The sequence below is a fragment of the Mastigoproctus giganteus genome, chromosome 3 (assembly GCF_048544385.1).
Source record: "Mastigoproctus giganteus isolate SK-2022 chromosome 3, ASM4854438v1, whole genome shotgun sequence".
Classification (NCBI taxonomy): domain Eukaryota; kingdom Metazoa; phylum Arthropoda; class Arachnida; order Uropygi; family Thelyphonidae; genus Mastigoproctus; species Mastigoproctus giganteus.
Genome location: NC_143577.1, coordinates 157,391,179 through 157,409,030, shown reverse-complemented (window position 1 = coordinate 157,409,030; position 17,852 = coordinate 157,391,179). Strand labels below are relative to the sequence as shown.

The window sequence follows — 17,852 nt, the reverse complement described above, 5'->3', positions numbered from 1 at the left end:
AATATTCTGTATCTCATTTTCCAGGCTACTGCACATTCCAATAGAAGCAGTGCAAGAATCACTTTCACCTCTGCCAGTGGATACTGGCAATCTGTTAGTCCTTGTATCCCCCCAATCTAGAAGTTTTCCAACCCACTTAACACTGCCTCGACAGCATCAGCAAACATTCTTGCACCCTTTCTATTTAAGTGTATCCCATCCATGTAGAATCAGTCTATCCTGTTAACAAGTACAGACCAGGCTGAAAAAAATTCTACCCCTTGAGCCTTGCACAATCTTTCCAGGGCCGAATTGATTGACAGGGATCTCATAAAATACAGTCAGTCCTCGTATAGCACGATAGTTGTGTTCCTAGAAACCCTCGTGCAATGCAAAATCGTGCAATATAAACAACAGGCCCTATGTGAAAAATAGGGTTAGGTGCCGACCACCCAAGAATGAACACACATTGGTAACCAAAAAATTACCAAACACAATAAATAAAATACTTGCGTATTTTATAACGATTAAAATACGTAATAAAAAATAATATTATACTTTTTATAATATTTTTATTATTATATTATATTTTATTATAATATAATAAATAAAAAAATAAAATAATAAAAAATACGTAAGTATTTTTTATGAATAAAATACGTATTTTAGTACGACTATTATGTAATAAAATATTGCTAATGCTTTTGCTTCTATCGTAAGCAAACTTGTTTTTTGTTTGATTTTCTATCCAAACAGATTACAGCCGTTCCATCTCTTCCAATTCTTTGTGTCTTAATCTAATGGATTTTAATTACACTTTGAGTTGTTCCTGCTATGAAAGTTGTTTTTATTTTCTCTGCATTCTTTGTAATTCTCGGCATTGCCTCATTTAGATCTGTAGCACATGCAATTTCACATGGTCTTTCATTTCGCTCAAAGCGTTTCACAATTTCATATTTTTTCTCTTTCAACAGAGGCGGACTGGCCATAAGCCTTACTGGGGAAACCCCAGTGGGCAGTGTGATTTTGGCCATAAACCATAGTATGAGGCCACTATATATTTTCCAGGGTAAGAAATTTTGACCCAGTCCGCCTCTGTTTATTGATATTGCTTTTCTTTTTCTCTCTGAATCTGCAGTGTCTTCAACAGGATGCTTCCTTTTCACACCTTTTGAATATTTTACTCATTTTTAGGGCACAATTACTACATTAATAAAGCACAATTACAAAACGAGGAGGCAAGCTTGATACACATAAACAAAGCTGTACGCGTATAGCACTGAATAAACAACACCATAAAGGCAGAGATACACTATTAACACCTCACATTTTACTAAAGCACATTTCTAAGGGTTACTACCATAAAACAATAAAAACAATTTCCAGTTGCATTTCTGCTAGTGGAATCTGTTATAAACTGGTAGTAAACTCGATCTAATTGCATTTGCGATTATACTGATAGCTGGAATTGTGTTGGTTTTTACGTTATTATGGTGAAATGTGTTTCCCCTTCAATATAAAAAAATACATTTTCAGAGTCTTCTCTTCATTCCTATTGTGTTGCGTTCAGTTGGCGTGATTCCGCGTTCGACTGCCATTTCTTGTAAACACAAAGGCGAATCGTGCATAAGCGAATTCGGTTCGTGTTATATAAGATATCGTTCCCCTATTTATAAATCGTGTATGATCGAATTCGTGTAGTGTAAACACGTGTTATACGAGGACTGACTGTACTCCTTCCTATCGTGTCTGGGCAGAATTGCAGACACTTTCAAATTCAACCCTAATTCACGGCTTTTTTTCAACAGTGACCTGTACTTGTTAAGTAATTCCGCCGGTCTCCTACTCTTAATATCATTAGTGCCAACGTGTACAACTATATCACCTTTTGTGCCCTTAAAAGATGATATCCGCTCTACAACGTCATCAATCTTTGCCCCTGGCAGACATACCCTGGTCCTGTTCTACCTATCCTTTTTACAAAGCATGTTTCTCCTTTCCCTGACAATAGAGTCACCAACAACTACTAGTTCCTTTGGGACCAGCGCATTCTGCCTTGGGGGCTGCTGCTGTGTTGCGTGATGACCAAGTGCAAGCTCTGGTATTGGTGTGGGCAGCTGAGAGCTTGATGGGCCCCTCACTTTTAATCCTTCGAGGGTATCCACCCTGTCCTTCAAGCTCTCATATAGGCCCATAACAATGCTGAGTTGTCGCCTGATTTCCTTACACTCCTTGCATCGCGCGCACACACACAAAGACATCCCCCATGGCAGTATCATGTCCCGTACCAGACTGCTCCACAAACATCAAGCAAGTAGTGCATTTTAAAAGGCTGTGATTCAAGGGCAACTGCCCCCCTCAGTTCTCCTCTGAGCCACAGCACTCCCATTAGCTTGAGCCTTTTGCTTTGCTGCTCTGGTTTGAGTCATGATTTCGATTTAATTTCAATAAAATTTCAATTTCAGTACAAAATTAAAACCCTAAACTTGTATCCCAACACAGTTATAACGTTATGTTTCAGTATCGAGTGTTAGCTACGAAATCCCTTTATATAACTTCCATATCAAGTTAAGTATTAATTATTTATTTTTCTAATTATTTATGTTACGTAACCTAAGTCGTTATATGTATAGTTAAAAGTACAATTTAATTGACAATGTAGTATACTATACTATATTAAGCTTATGCTATCTAGTTCGAGATATTTTGTATCACGTTACAATGGCGGCAATTTACGAACGGTCAACACGTGGATTTGATACCCTTACCGATACTAAGTAATACCTACAAAATCTCTATCTAAGTTACTTTAAACTAAATATCGTAAATATGAATATATAGGTACTCTAGAAAATAAGTTAATATGCCAATTTAAGCTAATAAATTTACAGAAAATAAATCAGAAAAAACTTCTCTGTTCCAGGAGCGGCAAAAATCTACGTCCACACTGGCTAATCTCGTTCTCAGATAACTTTTTTTCCCATTATTAAAAGCAGATTATTGGAGTTCATGAGTGGGCTGAAATTTACTTATGGGTACACCCTCCAGACTGCCTCAGTCTTAGGGTGTTTATCCCCCCTTCCCATTGTTTTAAAATAGGAAAACAACTTCTACTGCCACTACCAATAACACGCACCATCTGTTTACCGAGAATGCAAAGAGAAACTGTGGTAGTGGGAAACGAGAACAAAAGTTTGTTCAATAAGTTTCCCGAAGTTTGTCATGGTTCTAATGTTGGCTTTCTTTTCCTTCGTCCAAAATCCTTAAAAATTTGGGATACCAGAAGATTTACATGGAAGTTAAGTTATCCCCCAGAAAAGAGGAAGTCATCCACAATCTCAAGAAAGATTCAAGGCACTGCCACAGTCTTAATAAGAACCATACAGAGCAGTTTACTGCAGACACATTCACTCACAGATGTGCTTAAAAAATCCTACAGGAAGAAGTGAATGGAAGGTAAAAATACAAATACTGCTGAAACAAAAGAAAAAATTAGATGACAATATTTGCACAAAAAAACTAAAATTTTGATATCCATCCTACTCCTATAAAGAACAGCCAAGATCTTATCGCCAAAATCAGCAAGTTCCAGACTGAATAAAATGATATTCTGGTCTCATATGACGTGAACTCTAAAAATGATATTCTGGTCTCATATGACGTGAACTCTATATTCACAGTTATCCCTTTAAAAAAAAATGCCAAGGTCAACCCAAAATAATCTCTAAACGGCAACATTTACCTTAGTCATCCTCCCTAAACCCATTTGTCACTGCAAATGTGCAAGATGCCATAGATCTCTCAGGGGAAAGACATATTTTAAGTTCAGTAAAGAATTCTGCATGGGAAATTATCTCTCCTTTTAGTTTCAGAGATATTTATGCTTTCTTCTGAAACTTCATTCCTTGATAACCATCTTACAAACCCAAATTCTGGGGTGAGGTGTGTGCATAATGCCATATGTCAATGCTAAACTACCACGAGTATAATACCACATAGTTGGTATTTTAATATGGGATTACTGCTCCTCCATACAAGTACCTCGCATCTCTCAATATCAAACTCCAACTGCCACTTCTGAGCCCATCTGCTTAATGTCTAGACCTTATTGCACTAGCATATCCTGATTACCATCATTATTCACCCTGCCACCCCTCATATCATCTGAAAACATAGACATTAAGCCTGATATGGTATCAATAAATATAGAAAATCAATATCAATAAATATCAGTATCAATAAATATAGAAAACAATGAGCCTAGCACTGAATATTGGGGGATTCCACTAATAATATTAGCCCATGAAGAGCAGTGTCCATTGATGACCACTCTGTCTTCTCTCACTCAACCATCCCTTTATCCATAACAATAACTTTCCCTTAATGCCACACTGCTTCAATTCACACAGCAGTCTTTTATACGCAACAGTATAAAAAGCTTTCTGGAAATCCAAGTATATAACATCAAAATATCCAATCAAATTGGACAAACAAGATCTCTTAACAAATCCATGCTGAGAATGCAGTATAACTTGTCTAGATGGTCCTGCATTACTTCTTTAACCAATAACTCCATTATTTACCTGGAACAGAAGTTAAGCTAACAGATTTGTAATTAATCATGTCACTTTTGATCCCCATTTGTGAATAGGAAATATATTCGCACATCTCCAGTCCACATGGACATGATGTGTTTGCCTCTAAGTCCACAAAATTAAGTTTTTCTATCTAGTGCAACAAAAAACTTCTATTTTTTACTATTCTACTCATTAAAACAGGAATTGTTTCCTTAACCGCCTCTACAATTCTTTATCTTTAATAATTGTTGCAATACTCGATCGGTTCCACACCATAATGACAAGCTATGTAAACCTGCTTCTGACCTCTTTCTGTCCTTTTTATGATGTCTAACTTAGTTTATAAATTAATACTGCATCTTTTACTACTACCACTATCAGCACCAGCACTATTTTGCTTTGGACCCATGATTGCTTAAATTTTTAAAAATATATTTTTAAGTCACTGAATGCAGAACTACACTTAACGATGTCTATAAAACAACTGACCACATTTGTTGCTGTGTGACACGAAATATCGGTCAGGCGCATTTTTTGCTGTGTGTTCGCAGTGCTGCTATTATCTGTTTCAGATATCTTTGCGACTGGAAAAGAAAGGGGTGGGAAAGCTTCCCTTTCCCAGACACTAAGTGAACCAACGATTGACTGTCTAACATAAGTTAGGAAAAGTAAGTGATGATCCTATTATACTATAATCTGGGGAATCGTCGATTTCTTTCCCATGAGAAAACATTCTACGCGGCATGGAATGTAAATCAACTTTTTTTTTTTACTGGCTAGATTAGTTTTATTAACCAAGAACAGTCCAGTATAATTATCATATAATAATTTTCTGATAATTGTTGTAATAAATACATTTTTTAAAAGTTTATTTATTTAAATCTTACAGTTATGTCCACTATACGCTTGGAATTTTGTTTTATAAGGGACTATATCCATTGGTGACTTTAAGAAATTTTGAATGAATTGTGATGTTCGTTATAGTGAATGTTCGTAAACCGAGAGTTTCCTGTACCAATACAGTAATATTCTTGTGATTGCTATCTTATTTTTTGCACCTATTCTCTAACTTTATAAGGCCATTATGAATACTAAAGAAAAATGTATTTATTTATTTAAATCAGATAGAAATCACTGTTCATTATTACAAAAAAAATCATAAACAAAATCTTTCCCTTTTTTGATAACCAAAAATGAAACACAGTTTACTTTTCCTAATGAAAAACAAGGCAAACTGTTTTTGCCTTGCATGAAATGAGGGGAAAAAAAAAATCCCATTTGTCATCACTGAGTACACATTTCTTTTTTAAGCTGTGTTGCTCATATCATTTTCAAGAATCTTAAAAGGACTTTTTAAAAATACTTCATAAACAGAGACTACAATATAAAATTATAATAGCTAGTTGAATTAATGATAATACAAGTAGTACTTAATCATTAAATAACTTATTTTATGTGAAATGGCTGATGACCACATAAACTAGTCAAAAGGGCCATAGGTTTAGAACTATTGATAAGTGAAGAAAATTAATAAAAAAATTAATTTGGGTTTAATTAATTAGCTTGCAATGTCCTTAAAATACCACTGGACTCGACCATGTCCCTGTAATGAAAGCAATCATACATAGCACATTTTTAGTACTGTTCAATTTGTAATAAGACTTAATCTAGGACCAAGTGCTAGGCCCCAAGTTGCTTGGCTGGCTTCAGCTGAAAGCTGCTACTGTAAAGTGGTACACTGTATATAAGAAAAAGTTGTTATAAAGACAGTATATAATACTGAATGATTTTAAAATACAAGATTATCTAAAAAAAAAAAAAAATGGAAAGAAATAGGACTTACCTAAAGAATTTTTAAATAAATCCTCAGGAGTTGTAGCATCTTTTAAAGCATTTGGATTTTTAACACATTTTACTTTTAAGTTAAACTGAATTGTATCTTCAGCGGTTCCCTCTTCATCTCCTTTAAAATAAGTTTGAATCAAAACAAAATTCCACATAAAGAAAATTATTTTCTTTAAAGGAAATGACATGGCTAACTTTAAAAAATGAATATCACTTAATAAGTTCTCATATCATGTTAGTCAATATGTCACATACCCTATAAATTAGGTCTAATGATGACTGGCCTAAGGATCTATTATACGCTATCAAAACTGTTTTTGAATAAGCTTTTTTGTGATATTGGTCTCAAGTTTTACATCTACAAAGATGGATCATATATAGGATCATGATATGTCTGCCAGGTGCAAAAGTTGATGACGTACAGCAGATATCTTTTAAGGGCACAAAAGGTGATATCATTGTACACTTTGGCACTAAGGACATTAAGTGTAGGAGATCTGCAGATTTACTACACAAATACAGGTCAATGCTGAAAAAAAGTCGCAAGTTAGGGTTAAATTTGAAAGTGTCTGCAATCCTGCCCAAACACGATTGGAGGGAGTATATGATGTGAGCCTTGTCAATCAATTTGTCCCTGAAAAGATTGTGTAGGGCTCATGGGATAACATTTTTCTCAGCGTGGTCTGTGCTTGTTAACAGGAGATAGAGAGAGAGAGAGAGAGAGACTGCTTCTACAGGGATGGGATACACTTGAATAGAAAGAAAGGCTGCAAGAATATTTGCTGATGCTATCGAGGCGATCGCAGGCAGAGGTGGAAATGATTCTTGCACTGCCTCTATTGGAATGAGCAGCAACCCAAAAAGCCAGTTGCTGGGAATTTCAGGAATTGCTGGGGGTCATGAAACAAATAAATATATGGGCTGTGTTAGAGTAACTAAGAGTAAGAACAGGTGCATGTATACTTGCATGTACACCAATGCTAGGAGTATAATAAACAAATGTGATGAATTTGAAGTGCTGATTAAGATATAAAAGGTGGATATTGTTGGGATATCAGACACTTTGTGCCACTCAGACATAAGGGATGCAGAACTGGAATTTGGGGTGTACAATGTGCACAGAAAGGATAGACAGGATAGGAAGGGAGGAGCAGTTATGCTGTTAGTTAAGAAAAACAAAATCTAAGGAAGTGCATCCAGTCAACATAGATGGACACTGCACTGGGAAAGCAAAAATGAGGGTAGGAGTTTGTTATAGGCCTAATGACTCTAATGAACAATTATACAGAGAAATAGAGTAGGCCAGAAAATCAGTGTCTTAAAATGGAGGATTTTAACTTCCCAGATATAGACTGGAACTTTTGTGGATTTATTGGATGATTGTTTTCTACAGCAGTGTGATAGAGAGGCAACAAGAGGGAGTAACACTCTTGATCAGATTATCAGCAGTGGTTATTCATGCATTAAGAATTTACAGATAAAGGAACCACTAGGTAGCAGTGATCACAGCGTACTGAGCTGGGATATACTTAAAGATGTAACTACCATCAGGGGTAAAGGGAAGGGTTTTTGCATTCGTAAAGGCGACTACAGTGGTCTCAGAGATTTTTTAGGTTCTATACAGTGGGATCAACTGACAGTGTTACCAACAGCAAATTCTAAATGGGAAGCATTCAAGAAAGTAATCTTGAAAGCTACTAGGCTTTTTATTCCAACTCAAAATACTGTTCTAGGTTAGGCCAAAATGGATGTCAGATGAACTAATGAGACTCGTGGCAGAGAAGAAAAATGCATGGGATGCATATAAATTAAAAGGCAACACAGAAGCCTATGGTGGATATAAGATAGTCTGTAATCAAGTTACAAAGGACGTTAGACAAGGGAAGGCATATTACGAAAAGTCTTAAAAGAAAAACAGCAAACAATTCTTTACTTACGTAAACTCTAAAAGGAAGGGGATTAATCAGATTGGTCGACTTGATGTCGATGGTTCAACTGTTAATGATCCTTGTCAAGTTGTTGTTGTTGTTATTATTTTTTGGTGCAAGGGCTGCTTAGGCCATATTGCACCTATCACCGTTATGAATATTACATATGCATAGTGATTGTGATGGCATTACTCAAAAACGATCATATAATTCGATCTTTTTTGTGAAGTGAAAGAACTCCAGCAGATTAGCGTCGTTACTTATGATGTGGCAGAGTGTCACGGATTCTTTAAGGTTTGGCAGAAAGCTAAAAGAGAGTTGGCGGGCAGTGGTGTATAAAGTACACTCAATATCACCACCGACATCATCAATAGCAAGACTATGGAAAAGAAAAAGCTGCATGCTCACCTGCTGCAGGTGTGGCAGGATAGATGGGCCACCTCGCAAAAAGGCGAAATCACCAGAAAGTTTCTGCCCAACATTGGCCGGGTTTTTCCGAACTTCCCACCCTGGTTTTCCCCGGGCCTACAAGTCACATACCTACTGAAAGGACATGGAGCTCTGAATGCAAAGCTATCCCTACTCGGAATACAAGAAGATCCCACCTGCACCTGCGGGGGGCTGGAGAGCTGGCAGCACCTCATGCATGATTGCCAGCTGTATGACGACCTCCGCAGTGCATTCATCACCAAAATACAGTATCTACCATACGGCCAGGAGCACCACATCTTGGACACACCAGGGAAGAATATCAGGCTTTCTCCAGCTATGCACTGGCCCTGTTCACAAGACGAAGAGCTCTTATCGCAGCGAACCGCAATCAACCACTGACACAATAAGGAAATGAACAAACCTCAAAGGATATCATCCCGCGGAAGACACCTGAACCCAATGGCCTCCGATCATCAAGGCACTAAACCCTGAAGTGGACCTAAAGTTGAATAAATGAGAAATGACTCTATAAACAACATTGACGCAAACACCACATGGATGGGAAATGTCACAAGAAAGAACCCACAAACGCCGACAAGCAAACCCGGACCTTTTGACGGTAAAGACTGCAGAACGGATGGGAACCACCCCATGAATGATCATGCTTCGGTCCGATCGCTCCTGGAAACGGACTAGAACCACTAGCAGCTCCGCTGCCAAATGCTATATGGCGAGCAGAATGGGGTACCCTTACCCTATTCATCTTAAATTCCCTATCCCCGGCAGGAGGGAGAGGAGACATGCTGTTTCCTCCCTCCCCTGCCAACCCATCTCTTCACCTGGTGAGGCATGCGCCTGCCTCACTGACCACCTGAGGTCGCCTTCTCTATCGTCCCCATGCTTCTACCTTTCCCCCCAGTCTTCAGTCTCTTCCCCCACTCTAACTGTATACCTTATCCGTGGCAGGGGGAGATAACTCTTCTTCGTCTCCCCCACCCGCCATCCAAACTCCCCTCTGGTGTGGCATGGGCATGCCATACTGTCTAGCAGGGGTTATCTCCTCTATTGACCTCTTACTTCTACTTCTACCCCCCAGTCTTCAGCCTCCCCTCCCTCCCACTTTTATCTTTCATCTAACGTATAGCCCACACGTCTAAATTTAATAACAACAAAATTCTGCTCGACCTATTAGGCCTTTTAACACATCTTTCTAGCGTTCAACCCCAACCAGCGATTTCCTAACAGCAATCTCCTTAAGAATTAACGTCAAACGCGTATATATATATTTTTTTTTCTTTTTTTTATTACTATTTTATTTTATTTTTTACTTTTATTATTATTATTTTTTTATTTATTTATTTTTTATTTTATTTATTATTATTTTTTTATTTATTATTATTATTTTCTTTTAGGTCCTAGCCACTGAAATCCCAGGAAACTAGGTGGCAGGACCTGCCGGAGCAACTCGTCATGATTCTGGACACCCGGTTAGCCTCCACATGGCAAGGTATGGGCAACGTCGGGCCCCACCACGGGCCTGGCGGCCAATAAGCCGGACAAACAATGGGCACAACAGATCACACTGCACAGACAGGGCTCACACACTTTCAAGTCTCTGGCTTGACAGTGTACTGTCCTCGATACAGTGAACATACACGGAGATGGGAGAAATCCCAGGCGCCGTCTGACACGAACATACCTTATACCTTATACCTGTGAGGAGATAAAGGTGGGTAAGATGACTGTGGCCAATTCGCGCTCTAGTTAAAATTACTTCCTCCCTCCTGTTTATACGGAAACTGGAGGTCCACGGTTGCGGTTCAGGTTTTATTTGGCAGAGTTTATTGTGCGTTTGGGCTTGCCATTGAATTCTCCATTGTTCTTTACACATTCTTCGAATGTTACTTTTGTAGTCAAGATATGGAACGTAATACTGTGATAATTCTCTGTCGGATGGATGTTTAGCGCCATAGTCTGCACGTTCGTTTCCTGGTATCCCAGCATGGCCTGGGATCCAGCAGAAAATGGCCACTCGTTGGAGTTCTTGAAGATGCATCAGTTTGGATTTTATGAGCTTTATTATAGGACGTGTTTGAGAAGAATTGTTCTGTAAAGCTATAATCGCACTCTGGGAGTCCGTATATATCATGCTTTTATGGATGGTCAGATGGAGGATATTTTCTACTGCAAGTTTGATGGCATATAATTCAGCTGTATAGCTGCTGCATTCATTGGGAAGTGATACGGAGAAGGTTTTATGAGGGAAAACAGCTGATGCACCCACTCCACTCTCAGATTTTGATCCGTCAGTATATATTTTTGAAAAATGCAGATAATTTTGTGTGTGGGCAATATGGAGTTGTTGTATATTAACATTTGCAAGAGAGTGTTTTCCCCAGTTTAGAAAATAACTGTCACAGAGTGGTTTAATAGACGTCCATGGGGGGGATCTATACTACTTAAATCTTGAAAAACTTTATCAGGATCTATATTCCAAGTTTGTGATAATGCTTGAGCTCTGAGAGAAATATGCTAAATTGCTCTAGGTTTATTTCTATAGAATGTTGTGAACTGTGGGTCATTAAGTATCGGCCTAATGGGATGGTTAGGTAGACTTTGGATTTTAGTTGTAGAGTTAATAAGTAACATCTTTCTCCTGAGGTTTAGAGGAAGTTCGTGAGCATCAATATAAAGACTTTGAACTGGTGCAGTTCTATAAGCATCTATAGAAATCCTCAGGGCAGAGTGTTGAATTGGTGCAAGTCGCGCTAGCACGCTCTCCCTAGCAGAATCATACACCGGGGCACCGTAGTCAAGGCGAGATCTGATTAGGGCTCTATACAAATGAAGTAACGTGTACCGAGCTGCACCCCATGATGTAGAAGAAATGACTCTGAGTATGTTCATTGTTTTCTGGCAAGACGTCTTTAGATGTTTAACGTGCTCTATGAAGTTCAACTTACTATCGAAAGTCAGACCAAGCAGACGAATGCTGCTCACAACTGAGATAGGCTGATTTGTTAAGTGTACCTCTGGATCTGGATGCATTTTCCGTTTGTTACAAAAGTGAACTACTTTAGATTTTGAACAAGAGAGTCGATACCCATTCTGTGCCATCCATAACTGAATATTATTAATTGAAATTTGGAGCTGCCGCTCAATGAAAGTCATGTTTTGAGAACTGCAAGAAAAAGTGAGATCATCGGCATAGAGGTATGAATTCACAGTGCTGGGCATATTTTTAGTCATATGGTTTATTCTTATTGCGAATAAGGTGCACTGAGCACAGAGCCTTGTGGGACCCCTTCTTCTTGTATATATGTTTGAGAGAGAACTTGCCGGTATCGGACTTGAAAGGATCTGTGCTGAAGAAAATTCGATATGAAGTACGGTAAGTGGCCTCTCAGGTCAAGGGAATGCAGATCTCTCAGGATACCAAAACGCCATGTGGTGTCGAAGGCTTTTTGTACATCAAGGCATACCATGACGAGATGCTCATTTCGAATGAATGCATTCCTGATGTTTGTTTCCGCTTTGACCATGAGATCCAGGGCTGATCGATTTTTCCTGAATCCAAATTGATTGTCAGAAATTATATTTTTAGAGTCGAGAAACCAAGTAAGTCTACGGTGAATTATTTTTTCCAGGGTTTTGCTTAAGCAGCTGGTGAGAGAAATAGGTCTATAGTTTTCAGGAATGGAATGATCTTTTCCTTGTTTGGGAATTGCTTTTATATATAGGAGTGATGCCAGGAACTGGGGAAACAATGTTCAAGAAAGATGCGATTGAAAAAAGTGAGCAGTGAAGAGACCGATTCTTTATCTAAGTGTTGGAGCATTATGTAGTATATTCCGTCAGGGCCTGCAGCACTGTGTTTTGAGCTAGATATGGCTTCTTGAAGTTCAAGCATTGTAAGCGGCTGATTATAGGGTAAAGCACATTTACTCGTAGGTCTGAAGTTCAGTTTGGACTTTTCAACTAATACTTTGATCTTCTGGAATGATAGATCATATGCTGTTGAGGCAGGTAACTGTGAAAAAAACAGTCCCTAGGGCATTCGCTATATCTGTAGGAGAAGAAAGATCCTGCCCATTCCACTTGAGAATTGGGGAGGATAATCGGGGAACTTTGCCACTTAGTTGTTTTATTTTCTGCCATATTATTCTTGAATCAGTATTTTTATTAATCAAGCTCACAAATCGAATCCAAGATTCTCTTTTAGCTTTCTTCGTAATGTGACGGGCCTTGGCTCTGAGTCTCTTGTAGTTTATAAGGTTGGCGGTGGTGGGATGTTTTCGAAACAGATTCCATGCTCGGTTTTTTTCTTTTTTTGCACCTTTGCACTCTTCGTTCCACCAATAGTTTGTGGTTCTATGGGTTGTTGACTGTGATTGTGGAATCGCAGTGCATGCAGCAGCCAGTATTTGTCTCGTGATGTGATCAGTAGCTCTGTCAATAGGCCAGGTTTTGATCATCTGTTCATCAAAGGACACTCGGGAAGTGAATTTTGCCCAATCTGCTCTGTGAAATTTCCATTTTACATAGTTTTGGGAAATTATGGAATGTCCTGTTTGAATCTTACATAATAGCGGAAAGTTATCACTATTTAGCAGGTTGTCGAGGGCCGTCCACTCAATACTAGGGAAGAGGATCGGAGAGCATATGAAAAGGTCTATTGCAGAAGTTCTACCCGTAGAGAGATGGATGTAAGTTGGCAAGCCAGTATTTAGTATAGTCAGATTTTGTCTGTCAGCAAGCTGTTCGATAAGTTAGCATTAGCATTAGTAGAGGCATATGATGCAAGAAAGCAAGCTTATTCAGCATCAGCCAAAAAAAAAAAAAAAAAAACAACCACTACTCCCATTTCACCCCTCAATTCGTTCGAAATACCTGTCCAGCTGAGCCTTAAATTTGTTTAGGCTATCAACTTCAACAACAAGCGATGGAAGTCTAACAAACCAACTGCCCGCTGGCTAAAGGCAAATTTCCGCACATCTATCCGACATCCGTCCTTCCTCAATTTGAATTTATGCCCTCTCAGGTGATTATTCTGAGCAAGAGGAAGAATCCCATCGGCATTGAGCATGCTCAAGCCATTCAAAGCCTTATACACCTCTATCAGATCACCTCGGCGATGCCTAGTCTCCAGGCTCTGTAATTTGCAAAACTTAAGCCTTTCTTCGTAAGAGCAACCCTTTGTTCCATTCACTAATCTTGTTGCCCTTCTCTGTACTCGTTCCAGCAGCTCTACATCCTTCTTGAAATGAGGCCTCCAGACCTGTATACAGTACTCAAGGTGTGGCCTGACCTCGTTCTGTGGCCTGACCAAGTTGTCCTCGTTCATCTGCATTGGGAGAACCCCACAATGGATGGTGTCCATTGAAGTCACCCAATAAACAGATAAACAGGGTTGGCAACTGCTAAATAAGATCTTCCAGTTCATGGATGGTATAGGAGTGACTGGGCGATAGGTAGATAGAGACAATTGTCAAAGTAATCCCAATCACAATACGTGTTGCAACAGCTTCGATGGAGGTTTGTAAAGGAATTAATCTGCAAGGTACTCGAGTCTATGAGTATGGCTACCCCTCCGTGAACATTATTTGTAGCAGTTCTGTCTTTTCTAAAGAGTGCATAATTCTTAACTGAGAGTGATACATGACGTGTTAAATTTGTCTCTTGTAGGCAGATGCCTACGGGATGGTAACGATCAATTAACTCGTGGATATCATCAATGTTACTGCGAATTCCTCTACAGTTCCACTGTATGATTTGGTGCATTATTTGGTTTTGTTACTTGAGGAAGATTCTGAGTCTTTTTTATTCCCAGGCTGTTTGTGGCGATCGAGTTTCATTTTCTCTTTTCTTGGAAAGGTTGGGCATCCGGTATCCATGACATCTTCTGCATGAAGATCTAGGATAGGTTCATTTGGGTCAGTATTGTTATCAGTGTCCATATTTACTGAAGTGATATTGTTTGTCTTCCTATTTGTAACTGAGTCGGTTTTTGACTTTGAAATATCTGATGGTCTATGTGGGGTTGCTGGTGGGACTGTGACAGGGGTGTTGTTGGCTCTATCTACTACCTTTTGCTCTTTTGGAGTCTGTTTCATTGATGGTGACAGTATAGATCGGGCCCAATCTGCAATCGACATGGTTGGGGGAACTGATACTTCAGTTTGTGTTGCTGTTGTTTGGTATTTTTGCATTGCTGCTGCATATGTGTTCTTAGGTGCGTTAAGCATAATTTGCTTTCTTGCCTCTTGGTATGTGACTTTTCGTTCTACCCTGTACTTTTGGATTTTTTTTTTCAGTTTTTCATAGATCGCATGACTTGGAGTAGGCTGGATTCACGCCTTTGCAATTCAGACAGTGCGGTTTTTGGTGTCACAGTCTGTGTGCGAATGTCCTTTCGACCCACAGTTTGGGCAGACTGGATCTCCTCTACAAGCCATTTGTGCGTGACCAAATTTTTGGCACTTGTAGCATCTTATAGGATTCGGGATAAAGGGTCATACTTAGCAGTTGAGATAGCCAGCTTTGACACTGGATGGCAAGATAGGTGTTCCGAATGTCAGGATGATGTTGCGGGTGGGAACAAGTTCTCCATCTTTCCTGATCATGATGCGTTTGGCTTGTATCACTTTCTGATGTTTGAGTTCTTGGGCCAGTTCATCTTCTGTTACATTTATCAGATCCCACTCTGCAATTACTCCCTTGGAAGTATTTAGTGTTGCACGAGGGGTAACTTGAATGGGTAGTCCGCCAAATATCGTTAGTTTCAACAGTCTCTCAGAATGTGCACGACTCACCATTTCTACCAAGAGATCTCCAGATCTTCTCACCATTTTGGGAGAGCCCGCCACATTTTCCAAACATTTCTGTATAAGAAATGGTGAGAGAGTGCTCACAGATTTGTCCGACAGACTATGTAAGATAAGGAATGATGGGCATTCCTGTTGGTCTGTGTCTGTACGCAGTCGTTTAGACTTTGTTACATCGTGAGAAATTTCATGGTCAGCATTGTTGATGGTACTGGATGAGCGCCTAGGCTGCTCAAGCTCTGGGTAATTGTTGTAGTCCATGTTAGGCTCCTTTTTGCCCTGGGAGGTTGACTTTCCCTCCCACGTTTCCGGCCCCGCCACGGGGAGGCAGGAGCAGTGCCGCAAGGAGGCCAAGCGGTTAGATAAGTTAGTTGATTAGTAAAATAGAGTAATATATGTAATGAAAAGGAAAGGTGAGTTTCCTTCTTTGTTCTTATTTGTGATTTTTCAAGTATAGAACTGAATTATAAACGAACTTCCAGTAAAAAACGATATAACTTAAAATGAACTTTTATCACTGGGAAAGATCGCTATATATTCGTACTTTGAACGCTTGACCTCGAATTCGCTTGGCACCCGGGACCCCTTTTTAAGTAGCTGACAAACTGAATGAGTATTTTGCATCTAGATTCACACGTGAGAAATTCTCTTGGGAAGTGAAAAAAAATCACATTATTTTGTGATTTTTTGATTAATTTGGTGTATTTATTCTTTACTCGGCCTTGTAAAAGTATCGGTAAGGGTTTCCACGTGTTCGTAACTACCGTTACCGTTAGTAACTTTCCCGCCATTGTGATACCGTACTAGATATACCGTAGGTTATATACCGTACTAGATAGCGTTAGTTGAACTTCGATAGCAGTTAAATTGTACGTTTAAATAAATACATATAACGACTTAGATTACAAACGTAATATAATTAATAACATAACATAATTAATTAATAAATTAATAGAATCATGACTCAGACCAGAGCAGCAAAGCAAAAGGCTCAAGCTAATGGAAGCGCTGTGGCTCAGAGCAGAACTGAGGGGGGCAGTTGTCCTCTGACTCACAGCCTTATAAAATGCACTGTTTGCTTGATGTTTGCAGAGCAATCGGGTACGGGACATGATACTGCCAAGGGGGATGTCTTTGTGTGTGCGCGATGCAAGGAGTGTATCGATATCAGGCAACAACTCGGCGTTCTTGTGGGCCTATATGAGAGCTTGAAGAACAGGGTGGATGCCCTCGAAGAAACTAAATTGAGGGCCCATCAAGCTCTCAGCTGCCCACATCAACGCCAGAGCTTGCACTTGGGCATCGCGTGACACAGAGACAACCCCTAAGGCAGAATGCGCTGGTCCCGAAGGAACTAGTAGTTGTTGGTGACTCTATTGTCAGGGAAACGGAGAACATGCTTTGTAAAAAAGATAGGTGGAACAGGACCAGGGTATGTCTGCCAGGGGCAAAGGTTGATGATGTTGTGGAGCGAATATCATCTTTTAAGGGCACAAAAGGTGATATAGTTGTACACGTTGGCACTAATAATATTAAGAGTAGGAGACCGGCAGAATTACTTAACAAGTACAGGTCACTGTTGAACAAAAGCCGAGAATTAGGGTTGAATTTGAAAGTGTCTGCAATTCTGCCCAGACACGATAGGAGGGAGTATATGATGAGAGCCTTGTCGATCAATTCGGCCCTGGAAAGATTGTGCAAGGCTCAAGGGGTAGAATTTTTTTCAGCCTGGACTGTACTTGTTAACAGGAGAGATTGCTTCTACAGGGATGGGATACACTTAAATAGAAAGGGTGCAAGAATATTTGCTGATGCTATCGAGGCAGTGTTAGGTGGCTCGGAAAACTGCTAGCTTGGGGGGAGACAAAGACCAATAGATTGACAGTAGCCACTGGCAGAGGTGAAAGAGATTCTTGCACTGCTATTAGAATGAGCAGAAGCTTGAAAAACAAGATGCATGGTATTTCAGAGACTGCTGGGAGCCATTGCGGTACAAGTAAACACATGGGTTGTGTTAGGGTAGCTAAGAATAGAAACAGGTGCAGGTATACTTGCGTGTACACCAATGCTAGGAGTTTAGTAAATAAATTTGATGAATTTGAGGTATTGCTCAAAACATCGAAGGCAGATATTGTTGGGATATCAGAGACGTGGTGTCACACAGATATAAGGGATGCAGAACTGCAATTTGGGGAGTACAACGTCTACAGAAAGGATAGACAGGATAGGAAGGGAGGAGGGGTTATGCTATTAGTTAAGAAACACAT

At 39.5% G+C, this 17,852-nt stretch overlaps 1 protein-coding gene across 2 annotated transcripts in view; it reads right to left on the bottom strand.

Annotated features, from left to right (window-relative positions):
- The window catches only part of Polr1C (RNA polymerase I and III subunit C), a 255,785-nt gene that overhangs the window by 168,640 nt on the left and 69,293 nt on the right, over positions 1-17,852 (bottom strand). The window contains exon 5 of one of the 2 annotated variants that reach the window (XM_090369465.1): positions 6,400-6,519. The exons of the other annotated variant lie outside the window; for it this stretch is intronic. Coding sequence (XP_090225591.1) covers positions 6,400-6,519 — 120 coding nt within the window. The remainder of the gene's footprint in view (positions 1-6,399; positions 6,520-17,852) is intronic. 2 annotated transcript variants of the gene reach the window in all.